The sequence below is a fragment of the Mustela putorius genome, unplaced genomic scaffold, assembly GCF_011764305.1.
Source record: "Mustela putorius furo isolate JIRA1106 unplaced genomic scaffold, ASM1176430v1.1 tig00000450_pilon_pilon_pilon, whole genome shotgun sequence".
Lineage (NCBI taxonomy): Eukaryota > Metazoa > Chordata > Mammalia > Carnivora > Mustelidae > Mustela > Mustela putorius.
Window position 1 is genome coordinate 12,191,499 of NW_025421385.1, and position 14,286 is coordinate 12,205,784.

The 14,286-nt window shown below is 35.0% G+C and overlaps 1 protein-coding gene across 12 annotated transcripts in view; it reads right to left on the bottom strand.

Moving 5' to 3' along the window:
• SCAF8 (SR-related CTD associated factor 8) overlaps nt 1-14,286 on the bottom strand; it is a 222,746-nt gene that overhangs the window by 180,447 nt on the left and 28,013 nt on the right. For all 12 annotated transcript variants that reach the window (XR_001177198.2, XR_006606800.1, XR_006606799.1 and 9 more), the window contains 2 exons: nt 9,728-9,811; nt 5,248-5,292 (listed from right to left, as the gene is read on the bottom strand). Coding sequence is in view for 6 of the 12 variants with exons in the window: in XM_004778196.3 (XP_004778253.1) it covers nt 5,248-5,292; nt 9,728-9,811 (129 nt within the window). In the remaining 6 variants the exon portion in view is untranslated. The remainder of the gene's footprint in view (nt 1-5,247; nt 5,293-9,727; nt 9,812-14,286) is intronic.

Below are 14,286 nucleotides of genomic sequence, written 5' to 3' on the forward strand. Positions count from 1 at the left end.
CTAGCCAAGTTAAAGAAATACAAATCCCACTACCCAGCAATTCCACTCCACAGAAATAGAAACCACACCAGGATAAATATGAAAGTGTATTCTTAGCAGTATACTGTTCATAACTCCAAAAACTGGAAAACATACACACACACACACACACACAAATGCCTATCAACAGAACAGATAAGCAGAAGTTATTCACGTAATGGAATATATACCAATGAAAAGAAACAAATACTTTTATAATCAACAGGAATGAATCCTAAACATGTAATACTGAGTAAAAACAACTGTACACTAAAGAATATGTAACAAGGATTCCATTTATGCAAAACTGAAAAGCAGGTTGAACTGCTTTAAGAATGCAGACTTAAAGAGTAATACTATGTCAAACAAGAACACGACTAACATAAAACTCAGACTATGTATTACTTGGGGAGAGGTATGATCAAGAAGAGGTAGTTGGAGACTTCAGCCAAAGTTCCATGTCTTGCACTGAGTGGTGGTTATACAGGTAACTTAAAAAAATTAAGCTATGCATATTGTGTCTTCTGCACTTTTCTGTATATGTGTACAAACATTTCATATAAAAAGAAACATTTATATAAACTTCCTTGAGTTCTTAAACACAACAGACAAAACTTTCTCTTAATGCCTAACAATGATAAGCTCAAGATATATTTAAAATGTCAATTTAAGGTGTATGGGATGAAGAACTGATCAAAAATACCCCAGAGCAGGGGCGCCTGGGTGGCTCAGCGGGTTAAGCCGCTGCCTTCGGCTCAGGTCATGATCTCGGAGTCCTGGGATCAAGCCCCGCATCGGGCTCTCTGCTCAGCAGGGAGTCTGCTTCCTCCTCTCTCTCTGCCTGCCTCTCTGCCTGCTTGTGATCTCTGTCTGTCAAATAAATAAATAAAATCTTAAAAAAAAAAAAAAAATACCCCAGAGCAGAGTTTATTTTTAGTAAGAAGTACATAAGGCAAATGAGAATCTGAAAATTTACTGTTTTTAAACTATCTGTGGCCAACTGCCCAAATCTTTGCATACCCCACACCAGAGGCATGAAGCCAGAGTAACCTTTCAAGCAATTTTCCTGGCCTATGGGAAATCAGCTTCCACTATTAATTTGCCTTTTCATTTATTACTCTCATTCATTCTTCTATAAGTCTCTCATGCTAAACACAGACTCACAAATAACACAGTACCAAAGCGCTGCAATATCTCCCCACTTTTTGCACTATTTGTCTATGATGGATGAAGGAAAAGTACAGACAAGCTAATATATGGTGTTCTGGGACGAGAGGATACCAAAATTATAAGCTAACATCATTAAATAATCCTTCACATTTTTCTTAGATCTTTCAATTGACTACATGCAATGTACATAACAAACAGACTTTTTCATAAATGTGTTAAAACAGTATTTCCTACTACAAACAATACTCTAATTCAGGGGTTTTACAAATTAGGTTCCATAGAAACAAAGCATCTATGCAGGGATGTCAAGGGTTATGGGGCAGAAAACAACACAGGTGGAGTGGGCTTCTAGTTCCCTACCATCATCAGTACTGCAGCATTTTTACGAGTGTTTTATCTGCCTCCCTCCACCCCGCCCATAGTAAAGTTCCAGTGAGACTAGGAAAGAGGGAAAAAAAGGTTTCCTCTGGTATTAAATAAAACCATATACAATCTGGAACTTCATCAACACTAAAATAAAATCTTTGTTCTGCAAAAGACCTTGGATCTTGTGTTGAAAGAATGAAAGGACAAGCTACCAACTAAGAAAAAAATATTTACAAACCATCTCTCTGACAAAGGGCTTACATCTAGAATATTATTCAGAACTCTGAAAACTTGACAGTAAAAAACCACCCAATTAGAAAATGAACAAAATATGAAGAGACATTTCACTGAAAATGCCAAAGCTGCATGTGAAAACATGTTCAGCATCATCAGCCATTAGGTAAATGCAAATTAAAGCACAATGAGACACTACTATACATTTATCAGAATAGCTAAAGTGGTAACACCAAATGATGGCAAAGAATGTGGAAACTGGATCAGTCATACACTGTTGGTGGGAATGTAAAATGGTACAACCATTTTAGGAAAGAGTGGCAGTTTCTTAAGAAACAACATGAACTTACTTTCCCAGAGAAATGGAAACTTATATTCACACAAAAATCCACAGACGAATGTTCCTGGCAGCTTTATTAAGAAAAGCCCCCCCAAATGGAAATTATTTAGATGGCTTTCAACGGGTGAATGGCTAGACAAACTGTGGTACATCCATACCAATGGAATGTCATTTAGAAATGAAGGAGCCATTAAATACATGCACAATTTGGATGGATCTAAATAAAATTATACTGAACAAAACAAGCCCATTTCAAAAGTCTATATTTACATAACATTCTTGAAATGGCAAATCAGAGAACAGACTAACGCCCCCCAGCAGTTGGGGGGGCGGCGGCGCGGGGATAGAGTAGAAGGTGACTCTATAAAAAGGAGAAGGAACATGATGGCTCCTTGGGGTGATGAACTATGTTATATTCTGACTACAGTGCTGGTTTTATGAATCAATACATGTGATTAAATTGCACAGAACTAAATATACATACACACAAATAAGTGCATGTAAAACTGGTAAAATCTGAGTTTGGTGGACCGTATGAATGTCCTGGTTTTAGTACTTATGCTATCAGGACATTACCACTGGGAGAACCTGGGTGAAGAGTATAGCTCTCTTTACCATAAGCTAATGCAAGCATCATCTATTGATTAAATGACACATGAATCTGCAATTTTCACAAACTAGCTTAAAAATGCACTCACGCAACTCAATTTACCATGAACCAACCCACTGCTGAATTTCTGTTTTAAACTGGGTAGGGGTAAAGTATTCAAATTTCTGCCCAAACACTGACTGGCAACGTCATTCCTCTTTGGTTCTAAGTCAGGCTTTAAGATCAAAAGTCTCGTGCTCTACTGACTGAGCCAGCAAGGTATCCCTCTAAGGCAGACTTTAAGGTACAACAGTAAGCTGTTGGACTGTGACCAACTGTACAAGTGATGGAAGAGCTGTACAGATTGTTTACCTCATTCACTATGACATAACAGAAATGTGGATGAACCTCTTAACTATGAAAGATATCATTTCAAACCTCTTTCAGGCTGTGGAGAAACTAGGTGAAACTTAGAACTCAGTATATAATGACCGAAGACTGTGGAGGGCTAGATAAAACTGAAGCTCCATAAGACCATGAAAACGAGAATCTATACAAAGCTTCTCTAAACCTGTCTGAGAAGTATTTCTCTTAGGAGAAAAATCAAAATATTGTGCCAGAAATTACCCCTGAAGGTTATACATTCTAAATGGAGAATGGCCTACCTGGGACTTCTAACTTTCAGACTGCACGGGTGAGGCATGAAGTTGTTCATACTATGTGAGGTTTAAGTTTGTCCTACTGTCTCTACTAAGAACTCTTTTTAAAATGTGGCCACTGGAGCACTTCATATAATCACTATATTTGAACAGTTCCAAACTGTACATACTGTATGAGGCTTCTCCTCTCAACAGGTTTCTCATTTCTATGTGGAATGTTATACCTTGGAATGTCTTGTAAAGAGAGATGAAATTCCACCTTTTTTTGTTTAACTTCATCCCTTCGCCCCCGCAATACCAACTTGCTGCTCCAGACGGACTCTACAATTATCTCGCGATGGAGATGACTCTGCTCACCCAAGGTTTAAGATTCTGAAGTATCTTATTAAAAGTACCCCTGCTCTAAATAAAAATCAGTAAAAAAATATTTATTGGTAAATTTGTGTTTATCCCTTAAACCCTTATTAATCAAATTGTGGTTTCTAAACTAACAGCTGAAGTATCCTCTAAGAACAGGCAGAAATGCAGACTCTCAGCCCCTTGACACATTTAGTGAATTCAGAATCTGAATTTTAAGAAGATCCCTAGGTAACTCCAATGCACCAAAAAGTTTAAGATGCACTGCTTTAGACATTCGAAACTTTTTAAAATAACTTTTAAAAGTTTTAGAACAATGAAATTTTCTAATCACCAACATTTCTATTATACTGTGATTTACCTTTTTAAAACAGCATACTTACTATTATTTTACTTTGCATCTCAGCCTCAATTCACTAGTTGTTCAACTCAAAGTATGTTTTACTAATACTCTTAAGTACTGAGAAACAAAGACTTCAGAAAAAAGCTGAATCACAGAAAGATTAACGAAATTGATTTACTCAAGGTTACCGACATGACAGTCAACTGACTGATTCACATACCCTTCTCCTTGTCAACTATTTTCAAAAAACACTGCAATCTTCCTGAATCCTTAAATGCCATATACCACTGATTCTCAAATTGGTACTGGTTACATCCAGGAACATGAACATGGTCAGAGTACAAAACCTAAATTCAGTTACAGTAAAGCACAAATATAGTATCATTTTGTAAGTTTTAAGCTGTGTGCACTCCTGCCAAAAACTGTGGCATGAATAGGGCACTGATCACCAGGAGAGCAAAAAACTATAATATAGTCACCTTGGACTCTGCTTACAAAAAGTATTATCAAATGTGTGTAAGACAGCTAGCTATTTTCAACTTCATTACCCTCGCTTACCCTAGACAATGGAACTTCAGGTCATAAAATAAGATGCTGAGATGTATAATGTCTTAATGGATGAGACAAAATGAATCAGCAGAAGAGAAGTAGTGGGTAGGCATTGTCTTATCCACACTTTATCTAAAAGAAGAGCTGCTTTCTAGGCATTCTGCTAAAATGACAAGTGAGAATTAACATACTTGAAAAATCATATGTACACCATTTTTTTCAGGGGACAGATGCTCACTATGGCACTGCAAATTAACAAGAACATCGACCTGAATGAAAGCTATTGTTTTCAGAATTATCCAAAAAGCACTATCATTTCATTTCATTTCATTTATTTACTTACTTACTTACTTCTTTATTTAAGTAGGCTCCATACTGGTGGAGCCTAGTATGGGGGGCTTAAACCCTGACATCAAGACCTGAGCTAAGATCAAGAGTTAGACCCTTAATCAACTGAGCGACCCAGGCACCTTTATTTCTTAATTAGAAAATAAAATAAATGGAATCACTTTTGAATAGGCCATCAAAAACAAAACCTGAGTAGTTGATTTAAAAGATAGAGGACAAGGCATTTATCTATAATTACAGTACATTTAGTGTACATATTGAAAATTATACTTACTTTCTGAATGAATTTCTCAACGCTCTGTACCACATGTTTATAGAACTAAAAAAACAAACAAACATGAAGTATAGTTTTAAAATCTGTTCAATTAGATCTGAATTTTTCCGTTAAGCACAGTTAGTTTAACATCGTTTCAAAGGTCTATCAAAACAATGAATTTTAATCATGAATTTTGAAACCAACAGGTCACTCACCTTCAGAAGCAATTAACTATGATACCTAATTAGTTAAGGTTTCTTGACGTGCATACATGGTCAGTATAACTGAGCACTGAACATAGGTTTGAACTGTGCGGGTCCACTTACATGCTGATTTTTTTTCAATAAACTCAGTACAATACTGTAAATGTATTTTCTCTTCCTTATAATATTCTTAGTAACGGTATTTTCTCTGACTCACTTGATTATAAAAATGCTGTATATATTACAAATAACACACAAACTAAACGTTAATCGACTATTTATGTTATAGGTAAGGTTTCTGGACAACAGTAGGCTATCAGTAGTTAAGTTTTAGGGGAGTCCAAAGTTATACACAGATTCTTGACTGCACAGAGATCAGCACTCCGAACAACACGATGTTAAAGGGCAAACTGTATATCCAAAGTGTGCTATGAGATACAAAAGAATTTTAACACAGTCCTCATAAAATCATACTTTCGCATACTGTTAGGTTGACAGTAAAGTACCTGTAATAAGCATACGGGCAGATGTATATTCCTCCTTTCATGGAAGAAAAAGATTTCCAATGGTATCATTAAATTAGGGTAATACTAGAAATATCAAATAACTCAAAAAATAGCATTCATAAACATATGCAAAGGAGTTGTTTTGAACTTCATTATCTCGTTTCTGCTGGAAAGTGGAACAAGTATATATAATAAGATACAGGGATGTATAAAGTTCTCATGGATTAGCTAAAACAAACCAACAGAAGTGAAGTGAATATACAGATTAAAAATGAGTTAATAGGATGCTATCAATTATAAGAAAACAGGTGTAAGTTTTAGAAACAACACTATGAATAAACCTAAAAGGAACAAATTAGAAATTACAGATTAAAAAAATTATAAATTAAACAAAAGATATCTAAAACTTGTGCTTAATAAATTTTAATATCTTAATGGCAACTGCATAATTAGCATATTTGTTTAAAGAACTTAAATTGTGCTTCTACTTATACTTTTGATCCCAGGAATTATACTTTTAAAGGACATCCCCTTAGACTGAAGAGACATATGAACATTCCTTTGAACTGCATCAAGAAATCCAAAAATCAAAAAGAAAGGAAAACCTCATTACTCATAGTCATCAAGTCAAAATGTACAAGTTTAAGCTTGGGTATAATTTTCATACTATAAAAACAGCTTACTCAACAGTGTTAAGTCACTTAAATAAAAAAGCCAAAACAACTTCTTAAAAGTAAGCATTACCTTAAACATTTAAAAGCAACATACAAAATATTAATTACACATTGAATGATTTGTACTAAATAATAAGTTCTTCTGGAAAACATTTAATAGTTCTCTTTGCTTCTAGCTACTTTACTACTGTAATTCTGAGTAAAACTGCTTACTAAATTCAAAGTTTACCAATTCACATAGGCCTTCTTCCCCAAAAGCTATTTTGTGAAATTTTGCTGACAGTGTGCAGTGTTAACAAGCACCCATTAAAATAATCATGTCCCTAATCACTGATAAAAAAATTAGTGACTTACCTCAATATAAAACAGTATCACTTAAAACTGATTTTAAAAAGCAGCTCAAATCTCAATTTACACATGTGCTAAATGCAGTTTAAAATAATACAATACTGCAAAACAACTGGTATGAACTCTTCAAAAATATCAGTGGTATGAAAAACAAAACAAAGGCTGAGTATGGCTGCGTGACAAGACAAATAAATGTAATATATGATCTTACTGGATCCTGAAATTTCTTCCATGTGGTCAGTGTACAATATAGTTACTTAAGAAATGTCTTTGTTCTTAAGAGATTCAAATTCAAGTATCTAGAGATTAAGAGCTATTATGAATGAAATCTGAAACTATCAAATGATTCAGCCAAAAAATGTTTGTGTGTGTTTGTATGTGTGTGTGTGTGTGTGTGTGTGTGTGTAGAAATAAACCAAATTGTAGCAAAATGTTAACTGGCAAATCTGAGGGAAGACTATGTGTTGGTCATTATAATATATATTTCTTAAGTTTTTATTTATAAATTTATAATAAATAATTTATATAAATATTTAATAACTAATTTATATAAAAATTTATAGATTTTTATTTATTTATTTGACAGAGAGAGATCACAAGTAGGCAGGCAGAGAGAGAGAGAAAGGGAAGCAGGCTCCCCGCTGAGCAGAGACCCCGATGTGGGGCTGGATCCCAGGACCCTGAGACCATGACCTGAGCTGATGGCAGAGGCTTAACCCACTGAGCCACCCAGGCACCCCAGTCATTATAGTATTTTGCAACATGTCTAAATTTTCAAAATTAAAAAATATAAAGCAGTAATAATAAATCAAAATAGTACAGTATATCATAATGTTTAGGCTCTTGACTGAAACTTGGATTCGAATTTAGCTGTATTTATTCTGACTACTGCAAATTACTTATTTTCTTAGACCCTTCCCACATCTGAAAAATAGGAGTAATGTTGCTGCTAATACTTTACAGAGCATTTTAATTAGAAAATATTCTGCTCAGAGGGAAAGGGGGCAGTGGAGAGATGGGGAAAATAGGTTAAGGGGAGGAGATACAGGCTTCCAGTTATGAAATGAATAGTCATGGGAACAAAAGGTACAGCACTGGGAATATAATCAATGATACTGTAATAGTGACAGATGACAGCTACCCTTGCGGTGAGCATAGCATAAAGAATAGAGATGCTGAATCACTAATATTGTACTCTTAAATCTAGAACACCATGTATCAACTATAATGAAAAAAAATTTTTTAGAAGTATTCTCAAGTTATATAAAATGCATCAATTATTTTCAGACTAAAAATGGTAATACACATGTTTGCACACTCTCAGAATCACGATCATAAAAATCAGATCACAATGTAAAATAAGATAAAGAAAGCACAAAAGACTAAATAAACATTCAGACACCCAAAAATACACTTGTTTAAAGAATTCTCTCGCTTGAATGCTTACTGGTCACCATACTTTTCACTTATCACCTCTTTGATTTTCTGCATATAAATACAGGAATTTTAACTATAATGCTGTAAGAAATTAACTACATGTCTGACAAATAAGCTTTGGCCGCCAGAACACTGAAAAACCAACTATCGGAATTTTCTTCTAGTGGCAATTCTTTCCGTAAATAAGAATTTGTTAAATCTAATAGATAATGTTATTATTTAAGGATTATTTATTTAAATAATTGGTGCTTCTGGTTATGGCTGATGCTCTTATTTACAGTAGGGAAACATATTACCAAATATCCACAGGTTAAAACCTATTTAATTAAATATAAGCACTCATTCATTCTTGATTCTAATAGCCCTACTAAATCAGGGAGCCTTAGCTTTGCAGACAAGGACCACTTAGAAAGAGGTATCTATGGTTGAACTTCAAAAAAGATCCTTAAAGTCAAGAAATTTTAGGCAAAACTGCGTGTGTATTCTCTACAGGGAAGTTCAAGCCTTCTCTGCGATTTTTGGAAGGATCAGTGAGTCAACATAGATTAGCTCAAAACCTCTGTATCAAAGCAATGGCTAAAGACCTATGGCCTCTTCCCACAGCTTAAATGTCCTATATACAATAAGGTTCAACTGTTTTTCATAATGGCTCATATTCAAATCTATAATAGAATCAGTAAGGAAAAAACTATTAATTTTATTTAGAAATCTATACCAAGATTCTGTAAAGTCAGTGTGACAAATAAGAAACACAGTCTCCACAACGTGGCTCTACCTAAAATCTTGCCTAAGTAAAGAAAAATGATAGCTTCAAAGCTTATGGAAGAATATTTACCAAAAGTGTTAAATGTTTATCTCTAGTTGGGGAGTTCACAGGTGATAATTAATTTTTATTTTTGTTTTTCCTCATGAATATGTATTAACTCTGCAAAAAGGAAGAGAATACACAGTTTACCCTTAAACAACCAATTCCCTGCACAGTTGAAAATCTACATGTAACTTCTGACAATCCCCCCAAATCAGCCACTATTGACTAGAAGCCATATTGATAAGTTAATTAACACATATTTTCTATGTTATATGTATTAAATACTGCATCCTTACAACAAAGTAAGCTGGAGACAATACGTTGTTAAGAAAATCATAAGGAAGAAAAAATATATTCACAGTAATGCACTGAATTTATCCAAAAAAACTCATGTGTAAGTGGACCCGTGCAGACCAAATCTGTAATGTTCAATGGTTAACTGTATAGCCTGTAATAATCATCCTTCTTCTAAAATATTAGAATAGTATTTTCTTCTGAAAACAGAAGTGTAAAATTACTCACCTTAATAGCTTTGATGGCTGCCTTAGTAATTTGGGTCATTTTCGCTTTAGAAATGGGTGGTTTGTAGTCGTTCAGGGAATACAACTGATAAAAAAGAAGAACAAATTTTAAAGACAGCAAAACTAATGGTCTCTAAGCAAGTGCATGAAATTACCAAACATTTCCATTTTTATATTCTCAATAAAATCAAAGTGCTGCTTTCTTTTAAAAATCAAGTTCAACATCATTAGCCCTCAGAGAAATGCAAATCAAAACCACAATGAGTTACAATTTCACACTTAGTTGTTTATAATCAAGAAGACAGACAATAACAAGTGTGAACAAGGATGTGGAGAAACTAGAACCCTTATATATTGCTAGTGGGAATATAAAATGGTACAGCAGCTTAGGAAAATGGCTTGGCAATTCCTCAAAAAGGGAAACACAATAATATGTAGTATGACCCACCAAACCACTCCCGGTTATATACTTAGATTAATTGAAAATACATATTCACATTAAAACCTATACACAAATGGTCACTGCAACATTATTTATAGAAGTCCTTTAGAAAGTAGAAACCACCCAAATGTCCATCAAATGAATGGATAAGAGGTGCCTGGGTGGCTCAGTGGGTTAAAACCTCTGCCTTCCGCTCAGGTTACGATCCCAGGGTCCTGGGATCGAGCCCCGTATCCGGCTCTCTGCTCAGCGGGGAGCCTGCTTCCCTCTCTCTCTCTCTCTCTCTCTGCCTACTTGTGATCTCTGTCAAATAAATAAATAACATCTTTAAAAAAAAATGAATGGATAAACAAAATGTGTTATAATCATTCAAAATATTAGCCATAAAAAAGGAATGAAGTACTGATACACGCTACAAAACAGATGAACTGTGAAAACATTATTCTGAGTTTAAAAAGCCATATTAAAAAGGACCAGATATTTTAAGATTCCATTTATATGATATGTTCAGAAAAGGCAAATCTATTCGGGACGGCCTGCAACTGGGGGAATTGGGAAGAAATGATGAATAACTACTGAGTACATTTCTTTTGGGGGATGATAAAATATTCTAAAATTGATTGTGGTAAGGTTGAAGAACCACACTAAACGCCACTGAATTATACACTTCAAACTGGTTAATTGTATGGTATATGAGTTATATCTCAAAACTTTTTAGAAATCAAAGGATTCAGGTTTAACAGTAATCTCCACCAAAAAATAGTTTTGTTTTGAAATTTCTCATATAAGTAAAGGATAATAAAACTGCTTAAAGAGAAAACAATTAAAGGGGGAGAATCAAGCAATGAACAAATGAAGCTTAAATGAATACTGATTAAAACATGCACTGTACTCAGAGATGACAAGATTTTAACTATAATGCTGTAAGATAATAACTTCAAGTCTGGAAACTAAGCTTTGGCCATTATAACATTGCAAAATACCTGAACAGACTTAAAAGTAACTAAAACAGAATGCGTTGGTTAGTCAACTAGCAACTTAGGGAGTCCTCTACAGCTTTTGCTCTGGCACCCCTTATAACCTATCAATGAATTCTACTTGATTCTATCTATATTTTCTCCTTTTCCCCATATTTTTTCCTCTTTCTCCTTTAACCACAACCACAACCATAGCCCCAAACACTTTCATCTCTCACCCAGAGGACAATCCAAATGGAAGTGCATGTCTATCTATTCAAAAACTAATCTAATCAGGTGACTAATATCCCCTTAAAAAGGTCAATTCACTTCCCATGTTTTGGATAAACACATATGGGAACGCCTCTCCACCTTTCCAGTCTCTTATTCTATGCTTCCCTGCTGAGCCCTTTGCTCCAGGAACAATGATCTTTTTTCAGTTTCCTGCCACAGAGCATTGAAAATGGGCTTGTTCCCTCTACTTGGAATACTCTTCACCAGGGTCTCCTCACTAGTTAATGTGTACTCATTCATCTCAGTTGGAGCAACACTTAATGAGGAAACCTTCCCTACCCTCCCAGCCAGATCGGTACCTACTCTTCCATACTCTTACTGTACAGTCATTCACCTTTGAAGCACTCATCATAATACTTTCACATTTACTTGTCTGATCATCTAATACTTGATCTTTAAATGGACTGTCACAAAGAGTGACAGTATCATCAAAGGTCAAAGGATGTAAGTTCCTTTAATACAGTTAAGATGTTAATGCTACAAGAGCTGTTCAAGCTGAAATCATTTGTGGAAAAAGTACAAATGTGCTTCCCTTTAAGTTCCCAAAGAAGTGCCCACCTGTTGATACTGCCAACCATTAGGTCAAGATCCCATCAGATCATTTAAGAAGCTATGTCTGCTAAAGTCACAGGAAATTTTAATACACTTGTGGCTTCAATTACTACCTGAAATTTTAATATACTTGTGGCTTCAATTACTACGAGGTACAAAATAACATCAACACATTCTACAGTGCTTATAATAAGCTATATGTATAAAATAAAGGTCAATTTCTCAGAATTTCTCAGTAGGTCCTGGCTACTGCCCATCTGAAATCTGCTCCTACCCTCTCCTATAAGAGATTAAGCTCTAAGGATAGACACCATGTCTTTTTTGTTTAGATTTTTTCCCCTTTTATCCAAACTATATCTTCATTATCTGGGAGAAAACAGGTATTTGTTAAGAATAAGTTAAAATGAACACACATAAGACAATTGCACAAGCTCTGCACAGAAAGACATGGGTATGAGTTCAACTACATCATCTTATCATAAGCTGCTAAATCTCTGAACCTTAGGTTTCTCATTAGCAGAACAGAAACTCATTTCACAGAAACATCACATAAAAATAAGGCTTTTAGAACACACTAAAGTTGCTCAACAGGGTGAGCCATTATTAAAATTAAAATCCTACTCTGTAGGCGTTCTCCATTTAAATGAATAATATTAAAGGATCCATCAAACACTTATTCACTCAGCGACTTGCAAGTCCATTTTATAATAATTTATATTATTAGAGCAATGAAGATATATCATCTTTTCCCCACAGTTGACTACATATACTTTTATTTTGTATAGTAAAGCCCTGAAGTTTCGATCAAGCATTAGTTCATAGTCTAGCACACCAAAGCTTCGGTTGTTTTATGTGTATATGTGATGGGGGTAGGGGATGAGGTAAGGGAAATATAATTAAGATTTATTAAACATTTTCAACAGTCTGAAAAGTCAGCTTTTACCTGAGACACCCTGCCTTTTTAAATGCACATACTGCAGAAATTTAAAGTAGTACTCAGAGAAATACTGAGTAGTTAAGTACTCCTCCAAGGCTCACTTTATATGCTTCTAACTAACCATTACTCTAGATTCTCTAAAATCTCATTTCTTTATTAAATCTAATCATGAGAAAATAGGCACAGATCATTTCATCTAACTCTTCAATGAATGCCTTAACTAAGTCCTCAGCTTACAAAGACTGATGAAAGACTTACTCTAGAAACATTGTGTTTTACCCATCTGTTACAGAAATAATTATCTTCAACCCCCCCCCAAAAAAAAAACCTCTTATGCAATAATTCCCAAAGTATATTCTCCTTGAATGCAGAACAGGAGAATGACTCAGCCAGTTTCCACGGGCTTACTTTTTTAATTAAGAAAAGATGATTTAACATGTTTCTCCCATCTAGTACCTTGGCTTCTAAGTGAGAAGTTTATTTTACTTGTCAGAACATAAATCTCAAATGTCTATTGACATCTACTTCTCTGCTATATTTAACTATTAGTTTTACTGTATCCAAATATAAAATATATTTTCACCAGTGTCTAATTTTGATACAAAGTTCTCTTTGAAGTAAGTGGAATATAAATTTATACATTTAAGGAACTAATGTGAACCCAGCACCTGACGGCAGAGACAGCTTATCATCATCCACCTTCTGTTTTCTCCTTCTATGGGGGGGAGGCAGGGGGCTGTGAGAGAGAGGGAGAATCCCAAGCAGGCCCCCCACAAACCTGAAATCATGACTCCATCTGAAATCAGAGTCAGACTGTTAATCTAGGTGCCCCTTTTCCTCCAAATTTAAGTGTTCTTATACATTCCCCTGTTGTCAACCCTCAACATCAAACTCCATCCTCTAGGACCGACCTCCCTCAAAGACCATTTGTTGAGACAGGTATGACATCACTGTAACAGTCAGGACTTTAGAAAAAGAAAACAGTGCTGAAATATCACACCATTCAAAGCTTTTTTAAAACTTCTATAAGTAGTCTAACGTATGTCAAGAGAGAATATTTAATCTTTTTATCTATAGGATAGGACAGAGTGTCTGATACACAGTAATACACCTGTCTTATCCAGCTGGTAACAATTCTGCTACAACACTGCCATTAGGAAGTGTCAAGTTTCGTTCCAACCCTCATTCTAATTAGATATATCAACTCCTCACCAAAATTGGGAATGTAATTCTCCCTGTATTCTCAAAATTTGATCTGGTTTTATACTGGAAAATGTTGGAAAAGAATGAAAATTTATCCTGTGACCTCCATTTTCATTTCCCTAATGGCTCCCATCTCTATACTTGGGTCACAAGATCAGGGCTGCACGCACTCTAAA